A 27,358-nucleotide genomic window follows, 5' to 3' on the forward strand; every position below is an offset into this window, starting at 1 on the left:
AATCTTTTTAAACTTTTTCAATGATTTTAAGCCTAATTTAATGTTTTTTGATGTTTCTATAATCTCGATTTAACTTTAATGATGCATCTTATTGTTTTAACATGATACAAATCAAAAACGATTAATGAGATGTTGCATGCTATAAGAAGCAACATAAAATATTCTCAAATCAAGTAGTGAGATGAAAACTATAAAATAATACAATTAATTACATATATTCAAAATACAACATACATACCGATATCTAAAATCTCATCGAATGGCGATACCTCTCATAGATATCCGGATCATTAGCATAGTCAAGAGGCACATCAACTCACCCCTCTAACCAAGCAACGTTGTAATCTTGTATGTTCATCCCATAAAAAATGTACTTCGAGTTATAAGCACTCTTAAAACTCTCGCTGAAGCTCTAGCTCTGAGAGATCTCCTCTATCTGATAAACTGGTTAATAAAACGGCTATAAAAGAGCCCATCTGAATAAGCCGACAACAAAATCCGACCCGTAAGATGCTCCAGGCTGCGTAGAATAGTAGCCACCGAAAATTACCTCAGACGCACCATATTCGTATCCGTATCCGTATGAGTCATAGGCTGCCTGTGGCTGCGGATAATAGAATCTAGTATATGACATGAAACCTGACACGTCTCTATCCATTTGGTAGTCCTACCGTCGCTCAATGATGATGTACCCGTGGGCATATATCAGATCTGCCTCGATGATCTAAATTTTTGCCCTCTCCATCATGTAGATACAAGAAACCCATCTAAGGATACCTCTCGTTGTCCACGGCCCGAAGCACTTCATATAATGGTCTGATAGCCTTCAGTATCGTAGGGGCCAGCTGCCAGAATGTCTGCCTCCTTACCAAGTTCTCGACAATGTTTTCTTCAGTGCCGGCCCTCGCATATCTACTTTTCTGCCACTCGGAACTAACATCTAATGTAGGATTGCTTTTTTCTCAAGAAGGCTATCAAGTGCAATGTAGTTGGTAACAAACCGTGTGACTCTCAGTCTCAAGATCTCTCCCCATGCGTACCTCCTCATCAATGAAAGGACCCATGCATGGTTAAATATATCTGATGATAGTTTTGGCTGTCTCCATTGTCCGTTGGACCCTACGAATTTTTTGCAATATTCATCAACATGAGGTCAATACAATGTACAGCATATGGGGCCCAAAAAATGTGGCCGCCGCTCCAAGATCTTTCCGACGGCCTTATATTGTGGCCCATTGTCAATGATGACGTGCACGACATTCTCCTCTCCTACTTGATCAATCACCCCCTCCAATTTGAGAATGTACGAGGCATTGTGAACCTCATCAACCGACTTGTGGAAGAAAGTCTTCATATGACAATATGTCAGAAAGTTGAAAATGCTCTATCTGGTAGGACTGGCCCAACTATCACACATCACCGTCAGTCCATATGTGGGCCACTTTTGGTATCAGGCAATCCATTTCTCTACCTCCTTAGTACTGTCAAAAAGCTCACCGTAGATGTCCTTCGGGTCTAAGGGATCCACACCGAAATTGGCAGCTTGTATGGTAGAAATGGCAGACCAATAATACGTATTGTCTACCACATTCCGTGAGATATGACTGAAGTAAAACCAGAATCCAGTAACTCGCCACGTATTCTTCTTATCCTTCTTAAGCATTATCAGCCCTCTGTCGTTTCGAATCTCTGCTAGAAAAGACGTGGATCCAAATCATGGATTGCTGCTCCTGGTGAAATTTCTCTAGATGACATCTTGCTACCAAAACCTTCCAGTATAGATGCAATACGGCTACCGCCTCTGCTGAGGACCTTTCTGACTGAGATCCTCCTGAACTCTAGATTTGTTCTGTTGTCCGCAGGACCGGAGCCCGACTCGTAGCATGAGGGCCCAAATTGAGCTCTATATCTAGCTACCTCATCCTGCTGCCACTGATCATCCAGGCTCGTCTGCATGGCAACCTGGATCTATGCTCATCATCTGGAATAGACGCCTCCTATGACTCTTTGGAGTAATAGAAAAGTGGCTCTACCGCTTGGCGGTGCACCTCTGCCTTCTTGAAAACCTTCTCCTTTGCTGCTCTAAAATCAACGAAGTTCTCCATAGCTGTCGAACTTTCTGTGGACATTTTCAGCACAGAGATACGTTGGTGTAACCACCAGCTAAGTGCTACTTCAACTTGATTATCCCTTCTTGAACTATATGTTGCACCAGTTGCACTTCTAATGATGTCGATTTGAGAGCATTTGCCTATAATCCAAACCAATATCACGTGCTAGCTCATTTTTTTCTTGACGGCTTCATTCATGTAGGTTTATCAACTACATCAGTTTAACAATTATTTAAAAATAGCAAAATTTCGTTAAAATGAAAAAAATTTTACATCGAAAAATACATCTGATTATCTAATACATAATACTAATTTTTTATATTTTTATTTATTTATATATTTTTAATCATTTTTAAAAAATATGTTTACATATCATAAATTCAAAAAAATATGGTTTCGACAAGATTCGTCGTCTCGGTACCGAACTCCGTATCAATGCCACACTAGCAGTGTCAGTACAATACGGTACGAAATTTTTTGGCATATCGAGTGTCGATATGCCATCCGTATCGAGTACTAGTACCGAACTGGAACGGTACAGTATGCCTTGCATCGTCCGATTCGAGCCGATATAGCATACCTTGATTTTCTACTTCAAAAATTACTTCTAAATTATGTAATACATATTACTAATTTTTATAATTTTTGGTATTATTTATATATTTATAATTATTTTTTAAAATTTAAAAATAATTTTTAAATAGTGATATTTCAAAAATTAATTTTAGCTCAGATCAATGTAGAATCCAATAATAAATGCTATATATATTTTTCTAGGCCCATAGGCATGCATCAAAAGCTTATTTCAATTTTTTTCAAATTTAGGCCTAGGCTATCATGTGCATAATCCCATCAAAACTTGAATAAATTAACAACAAATTTTGCTAGAAAGTAGCTTGCATGCCCCTAAATACGTTTTTAAAAAAAATTATTTTTTTAATCTCAATATATTTTTAATTTTTAAAAATTGTATATAATTTAAAAATTAAAAAATTTTATTTTATCGTGTAGATCATTCATAGATTTACAATATATAATAAAATCAAGCCCAAATCAAAAATTTTGTCATGATCTTTTCTTATTTTGCAATTTTCAAGCTATTTTTTAAGCTCCCTCAAAAATAATAAAGAAATGCCTTATTTAGGCTTGGATTTTTTATTGAAGTGCTGAATCGATGTAATTTTCGTCATGAGGAGAAAAGGCGGAAAGCTCTCCGCTGCTTAAAAATGATGCTGGGAAGGCCTTCCCAACATCATTTTATCAGCAAACAAATGAAAGGGGAGAGGGCTCAGTTCAAAACTGGGTCGACTCGGTGCGAATCGGATGGTTTGCACAGAGTTCAAAAGAAACCGACCAGTTCCAAGCCAGTTTTGACTGGTACGGGTCGGTTCAGACCTTTTTCGGCCAGTTCCGAACCAACTGAATCGGCTCTGGCCGGTTCGGGGCCAGAACCGACTCAAATGGCCGAACCGACCCGGTTTCCCACCGGGTCGGCTTGGTACGGGCCGAACCGAAAGGTTCAATCCGGTTCGGCCTTCCTTGGTTTAAACATAAAACGGCAATCAATCAGGGGTCAGCCTCAATAACCCCTAAAATGCTTGTTTGCTGAGTTGTCCTTACACATGGTTTTCTTGATTTATTGTTATATCATATGTTAATGTTAATTTGACAGAATGGCTAACTTGTGTTCTATGTTCCTAATGATTACTGAGATGGTGTTTCCTTTTCTTCATTTCCTACAACGACACTCTTCTCTTAATGATGTCAAAAGTACTGGCATACTAGAGATATAATCCTATGCTTGTCTTCTGGTCAAGAAAAAATATTGCACTGAATTGTACAAGGAGTGCAAACTTCTGAACAGCCACAGTAATTTTGCACTTCTTGGACAAGCAGAGCAAGACACAAAATTGTGTTTTGATAATATAGTGATATCAAAAGCAAGTTCTCATGGTTCTCCCCAACTATTCCCCTTTTCTTAATTTCACATATAGCATGAAAAAAAAAAGAGAAACTAACATATGGCATGACAAATGAGAAACAAAGTACAGGACACCATTAAGATAATATGTGACAAAAAATAAGTAAACAATTTAATGCTAATATTGAAGCGAGATGGAAATGCAGGAATTTGTAATGACAACTGCTACCAACAGAAGAAAATAACTGGGTTTAAAGAAAGCACATCAGCCAGGTGTACATGTATAAAACTAAAGGAAAAGGTAAAAACCAAGCAGACGTTCGTCATAGAATCATTATGAACAAGACTGCAGCAACCAAGAAAGTACGGGAAAAAAAATCAAATATGTTCTCCATAAATCAAGACAAATATCATTCACAAGATTTTCAGGCAATGGAAAATAAAATCTAAAATAAAGAAGGCATACGTACCTTTGCAGGGATGATAAAAGAAATGACTCCCCAACTTTGCAGACTTGGTTTTCTCTATTTTTTGGTACTGTAATACTTCTCCCAACATGAACAGCAGTGCTTGGACCACCAAGAGTCTTTTGTAACAACCAGAGCAAGAGCTTTACTACTGAAACCAGATCTGAAGCCGTATCCAATATATACAGAATGGACAATAGCTCATCTTCACCAATTGTCCATCGTACAGAAATTCCATCATCAGCAGGTGCAGAAAAGACCCCAGTACAATTGCTCACCTTGGAAGTAGCTTTCTCATTTTCTTCAACAAGTTGCTTCATTGCTTTTAACAACCAAATTGATATGGATCTCTTCTCAAGCCACCGCAACTGTTTTATGGCCTTCCCGATATCACTGAGATGTGTTGCTTTCATCAGGTCAGCATCTTTAGGAACTTCACTCTCACTGACAGATTTGTGGTGAGGACAGCTCACTTTATTATCACATACATGACTAGTAGATGCCCCCTGGCTGCTTTCAATCCTAGCAGCGGCCAATTGTGCTAGACTTTGTGTTTTACGCACAGTTTTTTGCCTACCTCTTGAAGGATGTTTAGTTGCTTTAAGAGGTGGCTCCACCTTGAATGACTCCTGGGATTTAGGTCCCTTCCTCACCCACCAACTATCTTCATCATCTGACTGGTTTGAAGAAAAACCTTGAAGAGGAGAGACCCTTTCATCACCTAATTTCTGCCTCTTTGCACGCCGACATTCCTCGCAGCCAGGTGTCCCTTCTGTCAAATCAACTTTTATGTCAAACGAACCTAAAGGTCTCCTAAAACTCCCCTGAGATTCATCAGGGCATGTTCCAACTTGCATTGAATAAGGATACGGAAAATGCAAAAGAGTTGAAATCAAAATCTTCAGCTCCGCAGCTTCATCCTTCATTTTGACATGCTTACCACCTCTTACAGCAGCAGAATGATCCCTATGTTTTTGTAGAGCAAAACTCTGATAACTGTCACCTTTGGTGCTCATGTGATTGGACTCACCATTCAGAAGTCCATGAAGCATAAGTCTACGCTCATTTGAGTAAACAGATACAGTCTCGTCCAACAGTGGGGCTTCCACAACCTTTGCTTCTTCTAAAACATCAAACAAACAGGACCCTGGCAGCTGCTTCAGAATTTTTTGATGTCTTCTTTGTCTTTCCAAATCCACAGCAGTCACATTCCTATCCATGATTCCACTAACAATGAGCTGCCTTACATAAGCCTGAGGATAGAAGATGCCATTACGAATGAGTTCCATGATGAAAACTTCAACATGCTTAAAACCTCCAGCACTTCCAACTTCATGCTGATCTATCCAACACACAATAATATCATGCAACGGACCAGGGCTTTGAAATATATCCATTTTATGTTTTCTGTTGCTAGAGCTCTTCATATTATTCATAGCAGAAACTTGTTCCACCAATGTTCCACCTAAGGAAGTGTCACGAACAGAAGCTGCTTTCCCGCTGGTACTAAATAACAATGTACTACCACTCTTAGACTGGGATGAGCTACACATGTCTTCAATTTTAAACTTCAAAAGCAAAAGTGCAAGATACACTTGTGAGAAATCTTTTCTGCCTGTAGATTTGTGATTCTGTGGCAGAGAAGTACGGCAATCTCTATAGTCACAAGTCGCCCATTCACATAGGAAAAACACGCAGCAAATAAGAGGCAAGCGAACTGTTCCAATCCACTTCAAAGAAGACCGCAAACATGGACTAACTTCAGCAATCCATTGTTCTTCAATAGCAATATCAGACAAATCTTCAAAGAGAGAATTATAGGCAAACTTCAGATCTCCTGTAATCAAAGCCTTATCCAAAGCTTGCACAACTTTAGCTGCACCATGTCCTTGAAGGCTGGGGTTTACGATTTTGGCAAGATTACAGGCGCGCTTCTGAATGGAGGAAACAGTATAGCCACAGGACAAGTACTGAAGATAAGCATCTCGGGTGTCGAAATGTACACCATCTACACCCTCAGGTACCTTCAGTACAGTATTTCTGCAATTCAAATCAGGTGCCACACAGGATGGAAGAGGAAAGCAATCCAAAGCAACAAAAGTATCTGGCACAGAAAGAATCATGTATTGCAGAATCCCAACCAGTGCAGAAGTCGGTGATGATTTTTTCAAATCATCTACTGAACTCAAGTCACTCGAAGAAAGATCATTGATGGACCGAACAGCTATGTCCGCAAGCATGCGTACATTGGTCTGCGACAGCACAATGCTCTCCATTAAATCAAATACGACAGGCAAAAGCAACTCTAAAGCTTCAGCTGAATCCTTCTCCTGAATGCATAGATTGAACAAGCATTAAATCCTGACAAATGTCTCAAGAAGGGACATAAAATTAAAGCATGACGAGATTTAATAATGCTCCTTTTTTTCCCAGGCAAGAAGATCATTTACCTGAAGTTGATTGAGGACCCACTCGATGACCGGAGAAGGATGAAGCAACCCTTCTGCATAATGCCATCGTAGAAGCTGCACCATATACCACCATTTAAAGGGCAGGGAAGGTTCCTCGGCATCAGGAGTAGCTAGGACAGAGTCACTTTTGTGTTGTGCTGGTCCAGGTCCAGCAATAAGACCCTGCGATGATTGATCCCTACTGAGTATTGGTGCAAAAGAACCATCTTTAGAGAAAAATTCATCCAAAAGCTGCTGCAAGTAATCAGTAACATCCTTGGTCCATAAATCAGTGCAAGATAACTGTGTCTTATCTGAAGGCCCAGAAGAAACACTGGTGGAGGCAGGCCGAACCTGCAAATACAGACATAATTGTCATGAACTGGATATAAACGACTATCAAGTAGAACAGAAATTCAGATGACAAACTAATGTGCTTAGATGGCTACACGTAGCTTCACCTGATTAAGATAAGTAACTTTGATAAACCATGTTGCTCTTAAAAATGGAACATTATGGCGAATAAGCACTTCAAAAAGAGATTTTCGTCTGTAACCATGAGGAACATGCTCGGCCAAGGAATGCAATCGTTTATGATGTTGTGATAGAACCTGCACAAAATGATGAAGTAACAGCATCTTCAAAATATATCATGAATAAAAATCCAAGAAAGATTTGGAATTTATTACTAAAGGCTAATGTAAAGCTGATAAAAATTAAAAGGGAAAGATAAAACGGCTGATAAGTTGCAGCCAGACAAGATTTGTTAACAAGATGGTGACTCCTGAACAAGGAACCCAATTGGAATTCAAAATATTGATGACAAACATCAGAAAGATAATTAATCAGGATGAGAGAGTGAGGAAAAAAAGCACCTGAGTGTCATCCGTTATATAAAAAGAAATCTAGTTGAAAATTAACGGAATATGTTTGGGGCAACTAAGCAACATAATCTTCATAATAAAAACAGAATAGGTAAAACCAAATTCTGTTTGGCAAGGACCAAAATCTAAAAATCCATAATGATGATGAAGTTGACGGACAACGGCAAGGAATCTCAAACAATCAGCAAATAATTATAGTTAGAAGACAAAATACGGCATCATATTCAAACTCACAAACCTCTATCCATTTCCGGCGGAAGTCTCCACTACAATGCCATTGCTCAGGAAAAAGACCAGGTTTTATCAATAAAGGTCCAGAAAGAGGCACTCCATAAACCTGGCCAGCCTGTTAAACATCAGAGACAGGAGGATTAGTTCACAAAATTATGCAGAATACTTATAAATTTGCAAGTAGCAAATAATAGTAGATTTTATAGCAATCTGGTGCAAAATACGTAAACTATTACCTTCCTCTTTTGAGCACGAGATTCATTGATAGCCCTGAGACGTTTTCGTATGGCCTTAAGATACAACAGCATGATAATGTTAGTTGAGCACTTAACTTTTAACCAAATACATAGTAAAATAGAGAATGACTAGTCTTGTAAGCTAGAGAGATAAGAAATAATCTGCCAATTGGGACAATGCACCTAGCAATCAGCATTAATGAAACAAGACAGGCTTTCCCCCTCCTCCTCCTTTGTTCACAAGCCCAAAATTCATGGAATTCCCCTTCATTACCAAAGTATCACTATGTCATATGTGTTATTTTATGTATTATAGCTGCAGGTTAAACATGCCAACAAGCTCTATGCTTCAGCAACAGACATCTCTTAGAGCGTCCATAGAACTTCGCCACGATTTTTGAGCAAAGACTATAAGAATGGATCGTCAACTTTTCTTTCACGGGGTGAACTATCAAATTAAGAGAACTGGGCACATACAAAGACCCGTCCAGACCTGATACAGAACCTATGTGGACTAACAGTTGTATTCATATATACCAAAGCTGGACCTTGCCAGAAAAAAGAAAACCTGACCAAAGCTGGACAAAAATAAATCATCTGAGTAGATGAGTCTAGCCCTAATAATTCAGATACGAAGAAAACCAAGAGTGGATTAGACTAAATCCAACCAAAACCTTTTAGCAACAAGAAAGAACCAGGAATACATCATGAGCCAGAAATCAATCTGCACCGAGAAAGATCAAGCCACTCCCAAAACTAGGGGTGAAAGTGGATCGGATAATATCTTACCAGATCCGTTTTCGTATCCAAATCTATCCGGATATGGATAGATATTTGAGCATCCAACAAATATCAGTATCTTTATCCATGTCCGTAAAAAAATGGATATAGATATGGATAGACAACTATCCAATCTGTATCCGAATATCCGATTCTATTTGTAACTTTATTTAATTTTATATAACAATCATGAACATTTAAGAAAAACAAATAACCACATTAATATGCTATTAACTTGATATATCATCCACTTAGTAATATATTTGACTTGTCATCATAAAGTTTAATTATCTGACTTATATCTATATTTATACCCATACTTCCAGTATCCAATTTATATCCATATCTGTTTAAAATAAATATAGATATGAATTTTTGCATCCGACTAACATCCATATCCCTATCTATATTCGCCAAACAAAACAAAGATAGATATGGATATACTAGTATTCGATCTGAATCCGATCCAGTTTTAGCCCTACTTAAGACCAAGCAAATCCATTTGGACCCTAACTGCGGGCCATGATTCCTTTTCTATGTCTACAGGAACATATTTGCCAGTCTTCTTGGTAGTCTCATTGGTATTTTGGCATTTGAAGACTTTCAGAAGCCTTGTAGGAGGACATTCTGTTTCATTTATTGGTTATTCTACCTAGCATAATGTTCACACAATATGCACGAAAAATAGCCTATAGTACAACCTTTTAACCAAACCACCCACTACCAACCACAGCATTTTTGCACTTCCAATATATTAAATAAATGTAAGACAATTGTTTCTCTTTCTTCTTCTTAAGGGCAGGGGTTTCATAGCATCACCCAGATTGCTTTCCCCAGCCCCTTGATTTTGATTGTATGCATGCATTTATTCCACCTTTTTACTCTCAACAAATCAAATCAATCACAAAAGACAACATAATCATTTATATTATTAAATACAATTCAGAATAGATTAAATATTATGTAATTTGAGCTTGAGGAACTACATTCACCAAAAGAATTGTTTCTGCAGGGAAAGAATTTGTGAATACAGAAAAGTATGCATCAGCATCAACATTCAACATTAATGTTTAATCAATGATAAGATTACCTCTTTGCATTTTACGATGAACTCAGGTTTCAAAAAATTTGGAATCTGACCCAATGTAATCTCTCTAGCTTCCTAACATCCAGGGGGGAAAAAACTAATATTAGTCTGGCAATAACAAAAACAATGCATTATGAACATGTTCAAAAGGGTTCGAGCAAAACCACAAGAAAAATGCATGTGAAATTAAGTACAACCTAAAATATAATTAGGCAACTAAATCAAATTATGTGATAAATGGAGCATAACATCTCAAGGCACAGATGCTACGTTGGTAGAAGAACAATTAAGCAAATATATAGATCAGAAAAGCAGATAACTACATTAATACTTAAGCCAAGAATGAGAAAACATATATTTTGACAGTGTTGTCAACAAATAACTCTGAGAATTTTCTATTTTTTGCTGCAAAATTTTTCCATATCATTTATATATTGACTTGGACATACTGCCTTATCCACAACACATCGAAAGAATTTGTAAGAAAGGATTTGAAATAAGTTGTTTATCAAGGAAGCAGCCTGTAATAGGATCAATGACAAAAGGAAGCATTTGGAAAGCGAAGAAACATATCTTCCCTCACTTTTTTAACTATCTTTGGTTTGATAAATGTAATAAAACATTACAATAGTGTTTAGACTGTGGTAATATCATGACATACACAAGCCTAACGACCGTCCACATGACCTGTCCATTATTCAACAAAATACACATTTCCAATTCCATGAAATATTAGTGACACCTGAGATGTTGATGCTATGAAGTTGCATAAAGAGAACCTTGAAGAGATTCCTAACCAGCTAAACTATTTTGTTTAACTTCTAACAAAGAATTGGCATACTTCCATTCCTTAGCAGACATGTTTTCTTATAAACACAACATGAAGGGGAAAAAATGTTCTCATATCTCCATCAATCACCAACAGAGCATATTGCAAACCATTTTGAGGATACCAAAGCAACTCACCAACTTGAATATATATCAAGGACCAAAAAAAAAAGCTTTTCACATAAAATGAACATAAAAGATTAGTTTGATACATATTATTAGCATCAATAAGTGCATTCCAATAGTCAAGAAGCTTAATATGAAGGGATACTGACTGCAACCATCACATTACATATTGATACATGATCACTCACAATGTACAGGTCTGTTGTGTCGGTTGTGTCAGTCCAACATGATTTACTATGTATCTTAAGAATCAATACTCATACTTAAACCCAAGAATATTTATATTGTCATCTTTTCATATTAGTTCATTCATATATAATAACACAGAAAGTACTACTTCCATACATCTACATTCCACACAGATTGTATTTTATACAGTTCATATATGGTTCCCCATATACCCCATAGTGTTTCATAGCATCCTGACCAAGGTACGCGGTACCGACTGTACCGACGTACCGGTGGGCATCGGTACCGGTACGGTACCGAACCAAATCGAGCCGAATCGGTACGTACCAATGGGGCTAAAAGCCAAAAAAAAATTTGGAGCCAGTACGGACTGGTTGGTACGGCTCGGTACCGAAATATATAGCTGTACCGTACCGGTAGGGTCCGGTACCGATATGTACCGGCCGGTACCGACCCGTACCGACCGGTATGGCAGACCATGATCCTGACCCATTATAAATGTCTGCAAGGCTTAATTCGTTGAAGGAGAGATGAAATTGGCACCAGGACACATGCTCCATAGTTTTTATCCATTCGAAGCACAAGATTATCACCTCAGGCCTTCACCACCACCTTCGAAGAGCTACTACAGAAGATCCACTCATTTATGATTGATTACTACCATTAAAAGTCACTGTCACTACTGTCTATGCACACTAAACTGAACTAATAAAGCTAACAGGTCACTCTAAAATCATCATACGAATTAAGATTTAAGGACACATGAAATAAAGTAGTCATAGAAGTCCTACAGATTAACACTATTACAATAAATAATCCAGAATAGGAAGTCACGTTGTCAGCAAGCAGCAAAGTCAACAAAATGACCTCCCTTCCTAAAAACAAGCAAATCTGTAATCAGCAAATCCTATCCCATTAAATATTTCAGTTAATTTCATATATCCATATTACAACCATTACTTTCCAAATGACAGAGAAAAAAGTGGAAAAATGTAAACTGGGCCTCTGGCAGTATATACTCATAGATCTTTCACAAACATTCTTAATATAAAGGCCACAAAACCATAAGTTAAAGAATGACATTGATGGATAATGAAAGGATTTATTTAGTGGAGAAGAAGGCTGCATAATCTCGACAAAATCAACTCTATGAACTCAAAAAGTTAGACAAGAAACAATCCTTTATCAAGATGATACAGAGAACAGATGCATTAGCAGGAAATCATAATAAATTGTAAAACAGTGTACCAACAGACAATGCAAAACAAATATAAGTTTCTCCATGCCTGCAATGTTGAACCATAACACCCAAGAATTCAGTCCAAACAAAAACTTGCAGCTCCATAATTAGAAACCAAAATACAAGTGATTTGAGAGCCCATAAGAGTATTAGAAAGATTTTGAGGTTTTAGTGCTTCCAAAGAAGATCTGATGGGAAATAAAGTTTACTTTTAGGTCACAATGAGGTGCTGTGCAAAAATTAACATTATAGTGCGGATCTGGTTTAAATTATAAATAAAAAAAGGCAAATCTCAAGTTAAGATGCCTCTAGAGTCCACAAGATATATCTCACTTCAATTACAATCTTGAAACCAGGGACAGATATACATACATATATAGTGAACACATACATATTCATGTGCATGTGCAGTAGAAAGAGGACAGCAATATATGTAAAAAATGATGGAAAAGAGAAGAAGAAACAAAAGAACATAAGAGAGATAAATGAAGAACGAGAAAGACATGAAGAATAAAGAAGAGATGTAGAAGAGAAAGGAAGAACAACCCAGGAATTCCATGAACTTTGGTTTTCAAAGCGATCTAAAAATAATCAAAATAGTCCCCCAAAAAACCTTTTTCTAAAAGACAAAATTTGGATTCCCATGGAAACTTGAATATACAGGCAAGCTTGTAGAGATAGGCCCCATTGACTTAAAGAATTAAACAGTCCAATCTATACCAAACATGAAACACCACACAATAATCCAACCCAAATTAAGACACTAAAACTAACACTAAATATTGCCATAAAAAGATCCAAAAAAATAGAATAAGAGTCAAAACTAACCTAATTTTTTCTTCTGCATAACTTATATTTTTTCCTTCTCTATCACTTATATTTTTTCCTTCTCTATCACTTATACACCCAGAAACTAAATGCATCTAAGCTCCATCACAACAGACCTCTAACCACGTTCTCAATTCTGAAAAAATGGACAGAAACTATAAATCTCCCTTCTTCCACCTTATCCTAGCTACACAAAGTTTAAAAAGATCATTTTCTAGAAGGCAAACTTCGCATCCTTCAAAGTTACCATCAAACAAGATGCATAACTTCTCCCTTCCCCTCTTCTCTCTTTATCTTTTTGATGTCGAAAGAGGCAAAAAAAAAAGAAAATAAGGGGAGATCAAGCCAAAATTTTGAATTTTGGCATAATTTCATGATATGCTGTAGATCTATGGATGATCTATGCAATGCAGCAAAAATCATAATTTTGTTTTAACTCTATAAATTTTTAAATAAAAAAATAGATTAAAAATAATAAAGAAGATAATGATCAAAAAAAATTTGTAAAATGCATGTTTTGGGGCATGCATGCTACTCCCTATCAAAATTTGGTAGCAACTTATTTAAATTTAAGTATGATCATGCGTGTAGAGATCTAGGTCAAATTTTAATAAATTTGAAAAATAAAAGATCTTGTGTGCATATCCATGGGCTTTGAAAAGTATATATAGCAACCCATGCAGGGATCTACACCGATCCAAAGTAAAACAATTTTTCTGAATGTTTAATATTTAAATATATTAGTTTTTAATTAAGGAATAATTAAAAATACATAAATAATATAAAAAATATGAAGAACCGGTATTATGTATAGATAATTCAGAAGAATTTTCTGAATTAGAAAGCTGAATTTTCGCATTATAATGAAAATTCACTATTTTTTGAATAATTCATTAAATAAACGATCAATTGAGATATATATATATATATATATATATATATGATTTGTAGTAAGGTTTTACATTATTCTGAACTAAAATAAATTTTCTAGATATTTTATAATTTAATACCAATTTATTATATATAAATTAACCAAAAATATTTAACAAAATCTACATATTTAAAAATTGTAGAAATATTTTCTCGGCTATTTAGTGATTTTTTAATTACAATATAATTTCACTAATTTTTTAATAATTATTTAACTATGAATTGATGAAAAAAATGCTCGACATGAGTTCAGTAAACTTGCAAGAATATATTCAAGAAGGAAGAAAGAGCCAGAGCATGTTATTAATTGGGATCATGAGACATGCTCTCAGACATACATCACAAAAGGTGCAAATAGTGCAACATATAGTTTAAAGATAGAGGGGTAATGAAATTCAAGTAACATTTGGTCGATGGTTGCCTCGACGTGTCTACCTATTGGAAATGCCCACAGAAGGTGCAAATAGTGCAACATATAGTTTAAAGATAGAGGGGTAACGAAATTCAAGTAACATTTGGTCGATGGTTGCCTCGACGTGTCTACCTATTGGAAATGCCCACAGAAGGTCCGCCAGCTAATGAAGAAGCACTTATTTAAAGTCAAGGCACCCAAGCAAAAAAGTGCTAAGAAGAAGGCAGAGGTCGAATGCCAAGCAACAAAGCCACCATCATACAACTCCAAGTAACCAGATGAGTATGAGGCAATCATTCCAAATGATGAGGAGTTTGGGACCTCATATTGAGTCAGTATTTGTTCCAAGTCTATTAGGGTAGATCCAGGCTACAAGAGGACTTTATCAATCAAGAAGGTCGTCGGCAAAGGTGATGGTCGTATAGCCTCTATGAGGCTTTTAGCAATAAAAAAGAAAAGATGTCCAAAGAGATACCAACAGGAGCCACCATTCACGATGTAGACTAATATGTCTTTCCAACGAGGATTCCAAGCAGTAGAGGATCAAAACCATATGGGTGAAGGATAGGAAAAAGGACATGTAAAAAGTAATTGCATCCCAGTTCCGCTTTAACCACATTTCCGCAAATACAATAGATAATATATACTATCAGTATGCTATCGCCTCCATCCAGAGAGCCAGTCAGGGTGTAAATCCTCCTAGGCTTAAGAATATTATTTATATATATATATATATATATATATATAGTGAGATACCAGACAATAATAAAAGCAGTTAGAGAAATGGATAGCCTCCTACTGATCAAGTGGGACATCTATAGTTTGACTCTAATGTATAATGGTTGGGCAAGTCCTACCAGGTGAAACATTATCAATTTTCTAACATATTATAATATGAAGATATATTTTTTTGGTCAAAACGGCAAATTATATAGCTCTAAAGTGAGTACATACTGCCAAATCCCGAGAAAGTAAAGAGTACAAAGCAGAGGGAATATCTCATATAGATGTCCAAAGGAACTCCCCGGAGTGTCGGACGACGAAGGAGGCAACCAGTCTGCTGCCCTGTTCGCCTTCCGAAATACGTGTGCTGCCTGGAAGCCACCCAACTCCTGAGCCAGTCTCCGAGTCTCTCTAATGAGGGGATGATCATCACCATATCTATCCACACCTCGAATCCAGTCAATCACCACAGAGGAGTCCCCCTCAAGAAGCACCCACTCGGCACTGAGGACTCTCCTCGCATATGATTATCCCTCCTATAGATGTCCAAAGGAACTTTCCGGAGTGCCGGACGACGAAGGAGGCGACCAGTTTGCTGCCCTGTTCGCCTTCCGAAATACGTGTGCTGCCTGAAAGCCACCCAACTCCTGAGCCAGTCTCCGAGTCTCTCTAATGAGGGGATGATCATCACCATATCTATCCACACCTCGAATCCAATCAATCACCACAGAGGAGTCCCCCTCAAGAAGCACCCACTCGGCACTGAGGACTCTCCTCGCATATGACAACCCCTCCCATGCAGTTCGAAGCTCTGCCCTTACAACTGTAAGTCCCGGCGTGCACTGTCCCCCTGCTACCACCAACCTGCCCCAGGAGCCTCTGATCACAAATCCAACCCCTTCAGATACACAATCCACCGACATGCTCCCATCGAAATTCACTTAGAGATAACCAAAAGGTGGGTGCATCCAAGAAACAAAGGCGAACCTGGGCGCTATGACAGCGGATAAAGTGCCCCAGATGTCCCTGGCCATCTCACCAGCGAATAACGCAGAGGCTGCGGTAACCTCCCCGGACTGTAATATAGCTCTGTCAACCACCATCCTCGATAACAGCCTCCTACCCTCAAGTATGCCCGCATTCCTGTCCACCCAAATGTGGTAAGCCGGGTATGCTCTAAAAATGCCCTCCTCCCAAGATCTGGGGCTCCGCATGGATACTCTCCATAGAATCAGGTTCTGTGCTGACTCCACCGACTGGGGCAAGGAAATCGGTGATCTACTCCAAATCTCTCTCGCCCTCGAGCACCGCACAAAAACATGATCAATAGTCTCCTCCACCTCTGTACACACCACACAGCACTGCGTGACCCGCACTCCTCGCCGGACTAGCAAACTTCTGGTCGGTAGGCATCCTCATGCCACCTTCCAGATGAAGAGCGCTACACGCAGGTGAATCCGCATCCTTCAAATCCATCCTCCCTCTATCTGCCGGCCTGACTCCCTACTGAACATGGAAAGAAGATCCCTAGCTCGTACCCGCGTCCGTCCCGATGGCCTCCACACTAGCCTGTCCGACTCCTTCCGAAATGGAACCGATAGTGCTAGAACCAGCTCTGCCAACTGCTCTCCGAATGCCTCCCGAATCAACCCCTCCCTCCACTGACCCCCAACAAGGTCCAACAAATCACAGACTCTGTATCCATAAAATCTCACCAAATCCACCAAGGTTGGCAGACGACTGATCGACTGCTCAGTCACCCAACTGTCCGCCAAAACATCGATCGACCGTCCATCCCCAATAGACCATCTAATCTCCGGAAGATATTTTTTTCATGAGTCAATTGATGCTTCGAATCAGGGGCAAGATGCCCATTACATCTTCAGATTGATGGAGGTTATCATGCAAGCGGTCACAGATAATGGGCCACAGTATAAGAACTCCTTGGAGGATTCTAACTGATATACGGCCACATATTTTCTAGACTCCAAGTGTTGTATACTACATAGATCAGATAGTGATGGATATCGAGAATATTCATAGAATGAAGTAGGTTGTTAAGACAACCCGATCCAATATGCAACCAAACATAGATGCTATCTTTGATGAGGAAGTACATAGAGGTGAGATATTGAAATTAGGAGTCACTTGTTTTGCTACCAATAACAATGCACTCAATAGTCTCATTAAGAAAAAAAGCAAGTTTGTGTTAGATGTTCATCAGTACCAAGTGGCAAGAGAGAAGATATGCCTAGACGACACTAAAAACAGTCACGTCGAGGGCTTGTCACAAGCCAATAGTTTTGGTAGTGGACTTGAGAGAATTCTGAAGGCTACTACAGCATTGTATCAAATACTTTCGATTCAAATCTAGCAAAATCTCTCATTGTTCATAGCCTTCAGCATTCTAAATTGCTCCACCTGAATGCCCAATTGCCCAAATCATCCCACGATACCAGCAATGGTAGCAATTGAAGCGATGATGCATCCAGTGGCCAAAGGGTAGCAATGGACATGACTTAGCAGTATATGACTCATAGTCTTAGAGTGGCCTTCCATTCACCAACGAGTCCTAGTTTATTTGTACCACATAGAATAGAGACCGCAATACCCGACCAGAAAGAACTCGCAAGGATACCATTGCATACAGAAGAAAGGCCCCTTGATGTTATTCTAAACATAATACTACAGCTACAGATAACATTGCACGTCAAGTAGTATCTTTGGACATATCTAGATCCGAGTCATACACCAGTCCTACTCCACATAGTTAGATATGATTCGGATCGATATGGCTTATTTGAGACATCGTATTCAAGTAGGTACTATCCTTCAATGCAAGATTCGTCGTCTCAATACCGAATCCCGTACTGGTACTATCCTATTACAATGTGGGTATGCAATACTGTATGAGGCAACGAACATACCAAATGTTGGTACGATACAAGATTGCATAATATTTTAGTACCAGTATGGTACGAGATCGAGTATCGATTCAGTATCGATATGGCGACTCATGGGTCGGATTTTGTTGCAGCGATCTTCCAATAGCTAGCCTAGAATTAAATAAAGGAACAGTATTAGGGTAGCTATCCAGCGGGCAAGCAAGAATATGTGACACTCCTGAAATTTTAGAGTGATAGCATAGGCTCAGACTACGATTGCGATCCTGATATCTATGAGGGACATTGACATTCCACAAAATTTTAAAAGTCAGTACATATTTTGTACTTTAAATACATTAAACCGACTCTCTTTGTTGTATTATATGTATATTCACTTATAAATACTTCAATTTCATTTCATGACAAAAAGACATCAAAACACTGTCAAAATTACAAATTAAACCATAATCATCAAAATCATAGGAGGACACAAAAAATTGAGGAAACGAAAGAAATTGAAAAAACAAAAATAAACAAATAAAATGACGTACCGTCAAATGACCGGCGTGCTGGACATGTCATGTGTCGATATGGTACTAAACTAGTACCATACCATACCGGTGCCATACCATACCGACTGTCGGCTGATATGGCACCCAACACCGGTTCGACGAACCTTGCATGTACTTGATAATAACTAGAGATTACACATCCAAGAGATCAGATAAAGTTGAACTCAAAAAAAAAAAAAGACATCCTTCAGCAGTCTGACCACCTTGAACTAACAGTTTTTACCTTAATATAAAAACGGCAACGAAAGGAGCAACTTCTTGAAACCTTGCTAATCAAATGCAAAGTAAACAAATGATTCCGCACCTCTTCCCATCTTATTATCAACAAGTTAGCATCAAAAAGAATAACAAAGTCCTAAATTATACAAAAATACATGAATACGAAAGGGAAGAAAGAAAACAAAACATTTTAGGTCGTAAGCTAAACCTAGACTAGTCGGAAAAAAAATAAAAAATTAAAAAGTGATAAAGAAACACACCTCAATGCCTTCAACAGTCTCTTTGTATCCAGATTGTAGATATTCTCTTGTTAGTGTCTCTTCAGGACAGTTTGGGATTTGGGGATAGAAGTCCGGCGGCCCAAGTCTAAAGAAGAGTTTTAAGAATTATAAGAGAGAATAAAATAGTCATTTTGCAGTACATAAAAACAGGCATGGCACAAACATAATTTTTGTGAAAAAGTTAATTCTTACTATCACTTTGCATTATCTAGTAGAGAGAATGGAACTAAGAGGCATATAATTGTGTGAAAATATGAAAATGTTCTTTTTTCAATTCACTTTGTAGCTACAAGGTGAGGGAGAAAGAATATAATGATAAAGTAAACAAAACCGAGGAAAAAGAGTATGTTTATCATGGAAGAAATCACTGAGTTCCAATATAGTTGATAATGAGCACTATCTCTCCCAACAATACCAAGCTAATGTCATTTTTATTTTCAAGTGTAAAATTTACCTAGAATTGAGAGATTCTTTATCACACTTTAGCTTGTAAGGGGATAGTTGTGGTTGTCGCCTGCAAAAACAAATATGTCAGAAGTTTTAAAAAAAGATTTACAACTACTTTGGAAAGGAAGGCAGAAATATTTTGAAGAAAAGTAGAAATGGGTTTCTTCAATTATAAATACAATCACCATGAACTTTCAGCTTCATTCAGGTATTCACAATATGTCCATGGATGAGTCAGAATATGATGTCGTCAGGCATGCATTCAAACCATGGTATACTGTACCGAACGGTACCAGTCGGTACCAGATGTACCGTACCATACCGATGGGTACTGGTATCGGTACGCCAATGTCGGTACACCTGGTGTACCGCATACTGTACTGTATCGATACTCGGTACGCCTATACTAGTGCGGCAACGGTACGGGGTTCGGTACCGGCACGGCGAACCTTGATTCAAACACAAGTTCAAATAACTAAAAAACATGTATTAATAAATTCACCAGCATAATCTTCTCTAATTGATTTCATCCTTAAATTATGTTAGATAAAAATATAATATTCATCACCAAATGACTAACAGTTAGATGCTAATGGAGCTCCAGTCATATCCTGGGAAGAAAATACATGATAGAAAAAATATTCCAGTGCAAAAAAATGATTATGAACAAATCTGACAAAGGGTGTGCATGCAGCTGAGCCATTGAGCCAAATTTACTTACATGAGGAGGAGTCAACCATGCTTATGCGACTAACCACATGTATTGATAATTAGACTGCAAAAAATGCGTTGTTCCACAAGCAGGAGAACTAATAATGCTTACCAATTAGCCACAATCATTAACAGACCATATCTTACCATGCTTGCCTGGCACTGTATGAAATACAAAGACCTAGCGGACAAGGTCAATCATGTTCAGAAAACATAGGCATCTAATTAAATAGCAATCTCAGAGCAGTGCAGACCCATTTAAATGAAAACTGATCCATGCAAACTGTAGATGTGATCTGCTTTAACCATCGAGCCTCAAGTCAACTATTGGAATCCAACTTTACAAACACTTAAACCAATTATTCCTATGAAGAATTGCCTCCCATTTTAATGCCAGCACCTTCAAATTCTTTCAGATAAGGTTCGCCGTCTCGGTACCGGACCTCGTACCGGTGCCACACTAGCATAGTGTCGATACGATACAGTACAGAATTTTTTTGGCGCACACCCATACCGGATACCGATACCGAACAAGTACGTTACAGTACGCCCTGTACCGCTTAGTTCAGGCCAGTACGGCATACCTTGCTTTCAGAGATTCCATCCATATAATCTAAGGACTTTCTTTTGTCACTCTAGATTCCCAAATGCACATCTAAGCACATACCCTTACCAATGCCTCATTAGTTAAAAATGCTCAACTAAAGCCATATTTCTTAAAAATATATCAACAAATAAGAGATTTATTATATAATATAGACTTATTGAAAGCAGTACTGCGATGAAAAAAAAAGGTTTGACAAAAAACTAGAAAACTAGAAAAGCAAGTCTAATCATGAGCTTGCCATACCTAGTTAAGAAACCTTATAATTTTCTGTAATTATAATCTGCCTCCTTTTGGACTCTAAATTTAGGTGTTTTCTTCATGTCATATAATTCAAACAATATCTTCCAGTTTCAAAAGCAATTACTAAGAGGCAATAGCCCAGTTTATATAGTTACAACTGGCCATAGCTTCCCACAGATATTCGTATAAATATGTGGTAAAAGTTTATGTCCATAAAACGATTACAAGAAAGAAAAAGGATGAAGAGATACAAGCAGAAAGACAAAATTTGATGCGCGAAGGGAATGCTTATTACAAGAGTTCCAAACAGCATGGTGATAGTAGCAAATAAAAATAATCTCAACTAGTCTTTCTCCTTGCCTCTACCATCGCCTTGTCTGTAGTGGTGGTGACCACAATCACTTTATTAACATTCACTTATGAAAACAAAGCCCAGGGGGTAGGATAGGAGAGGAAGTGAAAAAATGAGGTGAGGAGGGACAACAAAAAACAATATTTTTTTTTTAGAGAGGTGGTTAAAGACATAAATTTTGATAACATTCAATATCTAGCTTTTTTTGATGTTTGGTGAAATATCAATCATTTCTTGTCAAGGATGTACTAGCATGCATGGTTGTTCAATTTAATTTTTATCTCTGACATTACTTGTAAGGTTATATCAACACTTAATAAGTTTGTGCAATAATAAAATAAATAGAACACCATATCATGTGTAACAAGTCACTGACATGCAATGCTCTAATCATCAAAGTATATCGAGAATAAGCTGTCATCCGATGGAAAGAAAGGCTTTGATTCTTGATAGAAGAAACATTCTTTGGATCTCCACTTAGGATGTAGGCTTTCAAACAAATTTCGGGTCCTCAAACCAAAGTATTATTGCTCCATACATTTAGGTAACATCTGGTTGCATAATAAATTTTGAAGGGATAAGGAAAATTAGCCAGATAAGTTCGATAGGATAGAACTCACACCACAGAATAGGAACTTTGTGCATTTGGTTGATGAGATTAGTGCATATGCATTTAATGTGATTGGATTTTGCGATGATTTGGATTTTATCACAAGAAGTTACCCTCCCATTATTTTGTATGTTTAGAGAGTGCATAAGGGCAAAAACGAAAATGAAGGTGATAGTTTTCTTCTATTCTACAAAATAAGTCTGTCCCACCAAAATCGTAGAATAGAATTATACCATCCCCCTACTTATCCCGAGTATGTGTATAACTCTATTCCAAGAGACTGAAAATGTTGTTTGGCCAGATAAAGTACACTTTCGGGAGTATATCCCCCCTCTATTCCAGCTAACAAATGGGGCCCAAAAAATCCTTCAACACTTAGTAATTGATGTGCAGATAAAACTAGCAGACTTGATTGATAGAACAAAAGGTCACCACGATGGATCTTTTAAAGACATGTTTATGAAAAAAACTAAAAAGATTTCATGCATTGTTTTTAGTAGAAGCTTTTCAGATGTATATAAACATATCCTTAGTTAAGTTTATATGATGCATTTATTTGGGTACCAAGTTCTGATGGACTTGAGTTCTGCCAAATCTTATTTCAATATTCTACATTGTTGCAATATAGATAAGAATTCATTAGCTTGTATTTAGAAGCACCATACATAACAACAGATTGAATTTCTTATTTCCATTGTTTACATAATGCATTGCAAGGACACAATCACATCCGATTGCAATGCTTAGTTTCATCGCTCATGCTTTAGAAAATACCAATAGGTCTCCTACATAATTTGGTTCATGTTCATCATGAAAGGTTCTCAGCAATGACAGAACTCAAGTTATCATGCAAGGGGCCCTAATTAATAGTAATGGTTCAAGTTGCTCAAAGACTTAAATGAACTAAAAAGCTAAAGCACTCAAGAAGCTCTTGAAGATATGTCAGCATTTAAAATGAGATGATTGTTTAGCTACTAAAGGATCCCCAGTGAGCCTCCCTCCATCTTATGCAAAACTAACAATAAAACTACACACGCATTTACCTAAACAAATGGATGCCACTTATTTGTAGACACAATGTTAACATGAGAAGTTCACATTTGAGCTCCATAGCAGCATCAAATTTAGATCATTGTTCAATAAAATGTTACTCTTCAAATCCTAAAAAATATAAAAATTGTATCCATGCAATCTGGTACCAATTAGTTGGTGTGTGCACATGTTCATGCAACCATAAACAATAGGAAAAGTCAAAATGAGATTAGCATCATAAGTGTGCTCCTTTTTAAGTAACTTCAACATTTTCCTATCCTATGAGCAGCATTACCAAAATTGTTATCACAGAAAGAGGCCAGCTTTAAAGTTGTTCTCCTTTCAAAGTAAAGTACAACACTCTTCTATTCTAGGATCAGCATTACCAAAAGTTTCATAACAGAAAACTAGTTACACACGCTACCTGACAGAAAATATTAGTTAAGAAGTATACTGAACAAGGCAAGAATAATCATCAAACAACCAGCAGCAGCAAAACACTAAATAACTGAGAAAGCATAAGACAAGAATCACCTTGGGTTCAACGAAAAGTTCGATGGGGAGAAGGATGACTCCGCCCTAGCATTTTCCCTAGCAGATGCCCCACCTATGGCACTGTTACTAACTCCAGCACCACAGCTGGCAGCAGAAAATCTTTGCATCTCTCCTTAAAATTACCGGCATACTGCCTCCAACATCAAAGCTGATATGGGCAGTTTATACTAAAGTCCATCACAAAATAGAGTTGTCTGACCATGAATGATTGGAATCAGGGCTTGGTATAAGATAACAGAACAGGAGTTGATCTTAAATACTCTTGACTAGAATAACACTGGAGGTCTTCAAGTAGCCGTCCCCACAGGTGTATGAGTTGAGTCAATGCCAATGAGGATATTATAGGTGATGCTAACAAGTTGCTTCACTTAAATAACAAACAATTCCAATCCCAAAATTCTTATTGTCTCATGAGGCAGCTCAAATCAGCCTGATGCATGCTACCTTTGTAGTATCTGTTGTGGATGGCCAACCAATCACCACTTCACAATTTCACCTACTGTCCCTTCCACCAAGAAAATAAGGGAAGACGTGCAACAAGCAAACTATATTGCAGAACTATATCCAATCAATTATCCATCCACCGCAAGTTCACCAAACTAGAAACGCATCCAAATACGCAATGGATCCCAGACAATAGCTGCTGCTGCCAGTTATACGCTGATCCCAAAATGTAAGCTTTTCACAAATGACTGCATTATTACAATAGATCAATTAAGTAACATCAGTGGACTAGCAAAATATGGCAACGTTTTAAGTAAAAAGATCATCTTTACCAGAAATTTAAGGTCTTGAGCGTCAAAAATCGATAAACAGAATATAATAGCAACCAACCAAGCTAAAGCTCAGGATCTAGCCAATTTTCTAGCAGAATGAAAGAAGAAGCCTAGTCTACAACTCAAAGCACAGTTCAAACAATAGAGCTTTACGGTGCTAAATCAATTCCTACCCACTGAAACCCGCCTCCAAAATAATCCTTCCATGCAAAGGAACCACGAGAACAGACAACCCACCAACCTAAAAAAAAAAAAAACCTAACTTTGCATCAGGAAACCAATCCAATTCCTTCAAATCCATAACAAGGGGATACCGAAACCTAGATCCCAAATCTGCCCCGGTTAACCCCCAAGATCAAATCTTTCCCGGGTGTTTAAGCCCCAAAAGCCCCGCAAGAACCGAAAAAGAAAAGACGAAACGAGAAGCCCACCCGATTCCGCAGGGCGAGCTAGGGTTCCTCACCCTCCTCACGCGAGGTATTCCGAGGGCCAGAGAACTAGGGTTTCGCGAGCCTCGGAATCTCACAAACCCTAGAAGAGGGGCAATAATTAAAAGAAATTGAAGGAGAGAGAACAGAGCGAGACGTACCTTTTGGAGAGGGGTATGGCGAGAGACAGAGGAAGAAGGCGAGGCGTTTTGACTCTTTTTTAGCTCGCGCAGATGATGATATATATAATGGCGTGCAGTAATGTGCGCGTGTGAGGCCCTGTTTTGGGCTGCTGGAGTTTCCGTAGCGAGAAGGGAGCGAAGGGATCTGGGGAAAATATTCGGGGCTTGTTTTCCCAGATTGTCCTCAGTGATTTGGAGTTATGACAAAATTGGGCTCCCTTCGGGTGGGGAAAATTACACCAACGACCTTTTCACAGTTCTTGCGGTAGTGGAAGTCAAGGTGGCAGCCGGCTAGAGGTGGTCTGGTGGTTTGGGTTGGTTATGGGCAGCGGATAATGGGTTTGTAATGCTGCCTGGGCTACCAAATGCAAGTGACCGTTTTTCTTAATATTTTTAAGTTATTCAAATTTTAAATAAGAAATAATCTGTCTTTTATTTGATATATTTTTTTTAACCAAGTCCATGTAGCTCTCCTAAGTAGCATCATGGAACTAAATATGATTATTTGGTAATTAAATTTGCCCGATGATGATGAGGTTCTCTATTGCAAAATGTATTTCAACGAAATTTTATCGAATCAAATAGGTGGAAGTACGGCTCAATATAAAAGTTAGGGCAAGTTGAACCTAAATCTCTTATATCCATAGCAAAAACTTTACCAACTTAGCCATTTGGCATTCTTCATGTGCGCTACTTTTATCAAAATCATCCAACTACATGACACAGGAATATGAGAGGGTTTCATAAATACTGAAAATACTTATTTAGTTTTATTTTGAAGAGATATTGCATCATAAAATTTCACTAGCTGAGTTGTAACTGATAAAACACAACTATTTAGTTACACTTAATATACTCAACAAGGAAAAAATTCTGCATGTTCATATCATGCCAACAAAGGGTAAGATGAAACTAGATTTATTTTATGATTTGTATTTATTTGTACCAAAAAACCTCTAATTGTTGATATATTTCTCTTGATTTTTAGGATTATTAATTGTAAAATAATATCTTAACTTTAACTAATATATTTTTGCATTAAAAACAAACCAATGACCACCTAGAATGCAAAACCATAAAAGCAAATCCTAGTTGCATATAATATGGTTATATCAAAGCAAAAATCTAGAAAGGCACATAAGCAAATGGTCTAAAAGCAAATGATACACCAAGTTATTTTTCTAAGTGTTGGGGGAAAAACGGATTGTTCCGTGCGTGAACGTATCACCAGCACGTGACGGAGGGCGCCCGACCTGAGGGCGCTCGACCCGGAGGCGCCCGCCCTCGAGGCACCTATCTCGACATCCCCGACTTCAAAACGTCGAGCCAACCTCAGATGGCCGACCTTGCCGTTCACACGCCGCGGCCACGCCCTGCAACAACCCGCTGCACCATGCTCCACTCGCCAGCCATGCCACGACATATCAACCAGGGACCATGCCCTGAGCGACTGTCAACAATTAATGCGCATGGCCTCCGCAGATATCCGGCTTACTCAATAATTAATGTGCATGGCCTCCGCAGATCTCCGGCTTACTCAACAATTAATGTGCATGGCCTTCACGGATCTCCAGCCTACTCAAAATCTTAAACCCTCCACGACAGCCAGTTGACTCGCTCGACTACACCCAATCACCCACTGCAACTCATTAGCTCTAGTCTGGCCCTCCACGGCAGCGCATTAATTCACACGATCGTGCTCAATCATGACGGTAACTCATTTAATTCGCCCCGTCACATCACAGATAACCCTGTACCCCCTATAAAAGAAAAACCTCTCCCTCTTAAAGAGGGATCTGAACTTTGAGAACTTGAAGAAATATAATCTCTCTCTCCCTCTCCACAATAGCCCCCTCTGACTTAAGCATCGGAGGGCCGGCGCCGGAAGCCCTGGCCACCGACTTCTTGAAGGTCCCCCGGAGGACGCGGCCCGCCGGCGTACTGCCACCCGCCACTCTCGCCGGAGCTCCTCCTCCTCAGCCTGTGGTCGCCCCCGGGTTCAATTTTTAGCAAAAGTT

The 27,358-nt window shown here is 38.3% G+C and overlaps 1 protein-coding gene across 5 annotated transcripts in view; it reads right to left on the reverse strand.

Moving 5' to 3' along the window:
- LOC103722361 (mediator of RNA polymerase II transcription subunit 12-like) overlaps positions 1–25,476 on the reverse strand; it is a 35,617-nt gene extending 10,141 nt beyond the window's left edge. The window contains exons 1-10 of one of the 5 annotated variants that reach the window (XM_008812893.6): positions 25,320–25,476; positions 23,934–24,646; positions 19,855–19,914; positions 19,380–19,485; positions 10,171–10,242; positions 8,301–8,354; positions 8,072–8,179; positions 7,411–7,560; positions 6,950–7,303; positions 4,503–6,829 (exon numbers count right to left, since the gene is read on the reverse strand). In XM_008812893.6, the coding sequence (XP_008811115.3) occupies positions 4,503–6,829; positions 6,950–7,303; positions 7,411–7,560; positions 8,072–8,179; positions 8,301–8,354; positions 10,171–10,242; positions 19,380–19,485; positions 19,855–19,914; positions 23,934–24,061 (3,359 nt within the window). In that variant the 5' untranslated portion in view covers positions 24,062–24,646; positions 25,320–25,476. Of the gene's footprint in view, positions 1–4,502; positions 6,830–6,949; positions 7,304–7,410; positions 7,561–8,071; positions 8,180–8,300; positions 10,276–19,379; positions 19,486–19,854; positions 19,915–23,933; positions 24,647–24,903; positions 25,130–25,161; positions 25,289–25,319 lie in introns of those variants that run through there. The other 4 variants (XM_088723408.2, XM_039126796.3, XM_088723410.2 and 1 more) reach the window with 4 other exon arrangements.
- Between the last annotated feature and the right edge of the window lie 1,882 nt (positions 25,477–27,358).

The sequence above is a fragment of the Phoenix dactylifera genome, chromosome 6 (genome assembly GCF_051530095.1).
Source record: "Phoenix dactylifera cultivar Ajwa chromosome 6, Ajwa_hap1_PhDact_Kaust_v1.1, whole genome shotgun sequence".
Classification (NCBI taxonomy): Eukaryota; Viridiplantae; Streptophyta; class Magnoliopsida; order Arecales; family Arecaceae; genus Phoenix; species Phoenix dactylifera.